The following is a 6,202-nucleotide window of genomic DNA, read 5'->3' as shown; positions in this document are numbered from 1 at the left end:
TCCATCAAATCGCGGATCACGTGGTCTCCACGTTACCTGTCATTTCATAATTTCGGAAGCACCTATGAGGCAGACTCACATAAACCAATACCTATTCGTCTTAGTAAATTTTATGTTCTAATCGTTTTATAGCGACGTGGTTGCATTAGAAATCTAGTATTCTTCTCAAATTTTAAAAATCAAATGAAATAAATATAAGACAAAGTCGAACTACAATACCTCCATTAAATACCTTGAATTGCACGTTAAGTATAGAATTGAATTCACGTTGTGAATACGTTCATTATGACTTGTCTTTCCACTATAATCTAAAATGAGCACATATTTCGTTTGAGAATTGTGGAAGTTTTTTTTTTAATCCCTCCCAAAATATTCACAGGGACAAAAAGAAGAGGATATATACAACCCTACACTAAGGAACAAAAAATGCTATAAGCTCGTTCCTTGTGAAAGATAGAGTCAGTAGCTCATTCTTCCTAAACAATGGCTCACAAAAGGTAGTGGACAGCCTCGAAATTAAAGTCAGGCAGCCATGGGCAATCATCACAGAATGGAAAACTGATCAACAACAATCAAATAACAGTAAATATAGCAACTCCTCTCGTGAGGGAACAAATATAGCAACAAAAAGCGGCGCTCTCCCCCTTTGAAAATGTTGGAACTCCATCACTAGCAGGCATTAAACGTGGTAGGTTGATCAACTCCCATTTTTGTCAAAGAATCGGCGAAAAAGTCAGCCTCCTTCCTCCCTATAGATTTGTCTAAATTAAGGTGACATCTCCAATATGCATGTGACTTGTTAATTTAAGAAAATACCTTCCACAGAGAAATCTTATTCCATCACTAAAGATTTCAAACTATACCATGAAAAAGAAGCAAAAAACTATAATGAATATTTTATAGTATAAACTTCAGCATGTTTAGACTCAAGCTCTCCTAAAAGAACAAAGAAAAGACCTATTATAATACCCTTATTATCTCTAAAAACCCCTACACACCCCGCTGGCCTTAGCTATCTTCTTGCTTGCTGTGCCATCAGCATTGAATTTCAATTCTACATCTCTAAGGAATCCATTCCACTCTTCTTCTAGGTTCTTCAGTAGACCACCAAGCTATCTCATCTACCCCTTCTGTCTTAATGACATTAATCTAGAATTTTGTCCTCTTTTTAATCATGAAAACCACTGCATCCTTCTCCCACTTCTTGGCAGTAAAAGTCAAGTTATTTCTAACAAATCATAGGGACCAAAATGTGGCACCTACTACTGTCATCCATCTCCTAAATAAAAGACCTTCTGATACAAGATCCTCACAGTATTTAATCATCCATGAGATAGACATCGATAGCATTCATTGAAATCCCCACCATTCAAACACGTAGCACCAAACTTCTTAAGAAAAGCGGCAATGAAGTAGAATATGATGGCATTCTTCCTCCACGAGACCACACCAAAAAATAATGAGAATTATAAAACTTATATCAATTTCTTAGTCTTGAAATGATTTATCCAAAAAATAATGTTGATCCTGCACATTTGTCCCTCTTTTTTATCTCTCTTGATATGACAAAATTTCATCAGATAATTCAAAAGTTAGTTAACTTATACACAAATACAATATTTAAAATTAAATCAATGAAGATTTGTCACATAAAGAGAGATAATAGTAAGAACAAAAATGGAGGATTAAGAAGTATTTTTCTTGCTGTTTTTCCAAAAACCTACAAGATAATTTCCACAACTTAAACGTGGGTGTTAAGGAAAATAAATAACTTGCATATCACAAATCATAGAATTGACTCAACAAACGATGTTAACAAAAGCTACGCCTTAGTAGGTTTCGGAAGCATTCACTACACATCTACTGCTGACATAATTTGATGAAGTATCAACAGCTTCTCGGCAAGAAACAAGGTTCTGTGCAGAAGCTAATCATCTAAGTGAAGATATCCTTTCCAAATAATTGTATTTTCTTTTTGTTTTTATCTTCTGTTCAGTATATATAGTTGGTCTATATGTTTTGACTGAATTCTTTTTGTTGGATGTATTCTTTGATAGCAGGCTTTACCCCTACTTTGTTAATATGAATAAAATTCTCATTCATCAAAAACAAAAACAATGCAAAGAGTAAGGACATAATAAAGAAACCATTGGTCGAGTTAATGAGCCGTTGGGAATTGGAACATGCTTATTTTATGCAAGTCGGTGGACATATTCGGTGGGCATGTTTCGTGCCTAACATAAGTAATTCGCTGTCATGGACAATGCTGGATTCGAGTGTCCACTATGAGTATATATAATCGTGATAACCAGCTGTTTTTCCATGTGAAAATCTTAGCCAAATGTACTTTTTTTTCCATATGACAATCTTAGCCGAATGTACTTTATATGTATAAGATGATTAACGCACTTGAATATTTGATTTCGAAATTCTTTATCTTTAAAATAAAAAAAAATATACTATTCACATCAATACTTGTATCTCACCTGAGGTAGTAACAATTTATTTATTTGACTGTAATACCATATTTCTAAATTAATTACTTGGCCCATAAATTAGTTGACCTTCCATTTGAGTTTATCTAATAACTATTTGTCATGTTAAGGTGAGCAAACATTTGAGACAAAAGTATTAACCAAACAAATTGTTATTAAAGTATGAATTCAAACAAAATGAATTCCAAAGGCAGCATGCATTGTAAAAGCAAGATCCATTTCATTTCTTTGAAATTGACGAAATAGAAAGTCGAAAGGTGCATTAATTTATGTCTATTTGTTTCTCTAAAGTGATAAAGAAACTTCAATACTTGAAAATAAAGTATTGTCCATCAGTGCTGTCGAGTTCGAACGATGTACTGCCGACTATCGAACGATACCAGAACGAGAGATGCTTTCAAAGCTGTGCAGCTGGAAAGTAAGCAAAACAAACAATCATTCAATTGCGGGTCAGAGTCTGCAATATCGGTCCGTGAAGGATACTCATACACGGAAGTTCTCTATTTAAAGTGAAAACTCTTAATTCCATAGTGCAGGAGGAAGTTGAAGACTATATTGAGCACTTTGTACATCCAACGGAGTTTACGATAAAAAAAAAATGAAGTCCTTTTATGTTGCCATGAAAAGCCTGCATAGTCCAAGCAAACATCGTTGCATCGCCACAGCAATGAAATCGTCGCAGAGGAATAAGAAGCTTCGGGTATATATATTTCCCTTTGCCTTTTTTATGCGTAGACTCCTTTTCCTTATTACCAGTGCCATATATGAATGTCGTTTTCTCAAATGCTATGCATTTTTTGGAGGAAAAACTATATCTATATATATATCTCTCGAAAAACATTGTGTTATTCAACCCTTTTCATGAAATTTTTCTGTTCATGAAAAAATGCAACTGATAACATTCTTTTCTTAATTTTCGTTAATAAAGAGCATGACATATTATTGGAACAACCAACTCTAACAAATCAAAATCATAACAAGTACATCGTCATAAAGATAATCAAATATGAGCAAAAAAAATAATGTCATAATTTGTTGAAACATTGTGATTTACGTAGTTCAGTACAAAGTAAAATGTTATGCATGATTACGAAGAAGCATTTTATAATAATTTGTGCTCAAACTTCTATATGTGTAGATTTTATTGTTAGTAGAATCTTTTTATTCATGCAGTTGATAGATTTATATTTACATATATACACACACATGTGTCAACCTAGGTGCTAAGTTATTTTAACTGGAAAACTTTTAGAGAGGGAGAATTTGCAGTCAGTGAGGCTTTCCAACGCTAGCATGTATACAACCAAGGAAGAGGCATAGCAAAGCAAAAAGAAATAGATAGATAAATAGGAGAGCTCAGCTAGAGGTGAAAGGGTGTTATTGTACTCAGAAGTATATATTTATTATTGAAAAACTGAATTAAAATCTTCTTTTTACAAATAGAAAAACGAAATAAAGTAGCGATATTTATATAGCACACGCTGCTGGTAGAGACGCAACAAATAAACTGAGTAGAAAGAGGGAAGCTTCTCTCTCTGTCTGTTTGTGAGAGAGAGATAGCATCTGTCTGTTAGAATAACAGAGAGTAGAAAGAAGAAAAGAAAAAAAAAAAAAGGGGGAAGAAGGGGAGCGGCCAACAAGTACAGGCTCATTGACATAGATATTGCTTCAGAGAAAGAGAGATGTATGTATGTAGGTGTATATAGGAAATAAGAAACAGCAGAGAGAAGAAAAAAGAAGGGCGAAGGAAGGGAAACTTTTAAATTAAGAATTTATATAATTATGAGTAAATTAAAGAAAAATAAGATAATGCAACGTGGTTGATGAGTCAACACTGAATTGGATAGGGCCGGCGGGTTGTGTTGTTATGGAGGCGCCATGGCCCCCCCAGAATTTTTAAAATATTTTATATATTATATATTTAAAACATTAATTCCTACTTTTTTTTTGAAAAGTAACATTAATTCATATCATAACAGAAAAGAAAAATATTTAACTTAAAACATTTTAAAATTTTTTATGTTTTATACATTTAAAACATTAATTAATACCATTAGTATGAGAATAGATAAGAAAAATATTTAATCTTCAAAAATTTTTAAATATTTTATATATTATATATTTAAAATATGAATTCCTATCATTATTATGAGAATACTAATTGTGCAAGAGATTAGTAAAATAGGAAAGTCAAGAAATTATTATTGATTGATAGATTAATTTATCATATTTTGACTCTTCCAATTTTTACAGTAATTACAAAATTAGTCATTTTAACAATAAAAATTGTGAAAATAAGATTTCGGAACAAACTAAATGATGAATTTTTTTCAGATAATTTAGTTATTTATATTGAAAAAAACATTATTAACTTTTTTAGTACAGAGTCAATAATTGATAAATTTGAATATAAAAAATATTGTCGAGCACAATTTTTCTAAAAAACTACTATAAGTATTTCTTTTTCCATTCCTTTTCATTTACATATTATATAAAATTATTATCTATTATAAATTTTTTGATTATTTGTTAAGTTCAAAATTTTAGTTTTAAAAATTTTTACCCCTTATTTTCTTTTATCTTTGGCCTTATTATTAAAAATTAACTAGCTCTGGCCCTATTTAGATATGTTCAACACCACATCTTTCTTATTAACACTGATTTCTATGAGACCATTTGATTTTCAGAGAAAAAAATTGAAAAGATTAAATGCGAGTATGAGACGACTAAAAGTGGAGACGAATGAGATAAGAAAGGAGCAGGAAATTATAAAAAGGGGACAAAGGGAAGTTAGAGAAAAGTTTGAGGCCATTCATTATGAATGTGAGCAACTGCGTACGGAGACTGACCTTATAATTAAGCAAAGTCGCAACACGCGACTCCGTCTTGGTCTAATGTTTCAAATCTTAAGAGCACGAGAAAGTAATGATTTCAACAAAGCTGCAAGCCTCACTCAACTTCTTCGGTAATGTTTTATCATACTTTTACCCTTTTTTTTCCTTTATACATTTAAGCAAATCAACATAGCTTGTCAAAAATTTTTTTCCCCAAGATAAGATGGCTAATCAATAAAGCAAAAACATTAAGCAGCTAAATCTCCTATTACGTTTGGCATTTGTAATGTAAGGATGAAAGAAAAAAGAACAAGTTACTTCTTTTATTCCAATTTCTCAGTTAACGATGTTTCTCTCTCTCTCATTGCAGTGAATTGGTGGCAAAACAAAACAATCAGTAGCGAGAGCTTTGGTGGATTAATCTTTTCTGTGCTTGAGTTTAAGTTTGCTGTTTCATTGATTTGGGTTGCTTTGGAGAATGAACATTCCATTACAACTTGTGCACTTTGCTTTATTTTATTTATCTACTGCACTTTGCTTTCTTAACTAGTCGGTGTGTTTAACATTTATAAATTCGAGAAGCTTAATACAAATTTACTTATGGCATGTTTAATCGGGGGATGGAATGACCATTCCCCCTATTCCTAATCTCTTTTTATAATGTTGTTTTGTTCACTAAATGATCATTCCTTGAGAGGTCAGAAAAGTCAAGATCCCCCCTGGGTAGTGGAATAGGATAAAAAAGTTGTTTGAATATAAATGTCCTTAATCAATTTTATAAATTATTATCTTGTATAAGACAAAATCTATTTATTTTCCTCTTTTTATTTCTCTCTACTTATGTGCCTCACTCTTTCCCTCTTTAAATTTCCT

At 31.9% G+C, this 6,202-nt stretch overlaps 1 protein-coding gene across 1 annotated transcript; it reads left to right on the top strand.

Moving 5' to 3' along the window:
- Window positions 1-2,949: 2,949 nt before the first annotated feature.
- Window positions 2,950-5,970, top strand: LOC18598817 (uncharacterized). The gene is made up of 3 exons (XM_007028509.3): window positions 2,950-3,195; window positions 5,183-5,460; window positions 5,700-5,970. Exons 1-3 carry the CDS (start codon window positions 3,094-3,096, stop codon window positions 5,728-5,730), a joined length of 411 nt encoding a protein of 136 aa, XP_007028571.3. The 5' UTR covers window positions 2,950-3,093; the 3' UTR covers window positions 5,731-5,970.
- Window positions 5,971-6,202: the final 232 nt, after the last annotated feature.

This window comes from Theobroma cacao, chromosome 5 (assembly GCF_053813885.1).
Source record: "Theobroma cacao isolate CCN51 chromosome 5, ASM5381388v1, whole genome shotgun sequence".
Lineage (NCBI taxonomy): Eukaryota > Viridiplantae > Streptophyta > Magnoliopsida > Malvales > Malvaceae > Theobroma > Theobroma cacao.
Note: the sequence above shows the minus strand (reverse complement) of the source record. Positions and strands in the feature narration are given on the sequence as shown.

What these genes read in the sequence shown, in the direction of transcription:
- LOC18598817 (XM_007028509.3), top strand. Translation starts at nt 3,094, where the DNA reads ATGAAGTCCTTTTATGTTGCCATGAAAAGCCTGCATAGTCCAAGCAAA. An exon ending in AGAGGAATAAGAAGCTTCGG is followed by an intron (nt 3,196 to 5,182) that starts GTATATATATTT and finishes TTTGATTTTCAG; the next exon opens with AGAAAAAAATTGAAAAGATT. An exon ending in AGCCTCACTCAACTTCTTCG is followed by an intron (nt 5,461 to 5,699) that starts GTAATGTTTTAT and finishes CTCTCATTGCAG; the next exon opens with TGAATTGGTGGCAAAACAAA.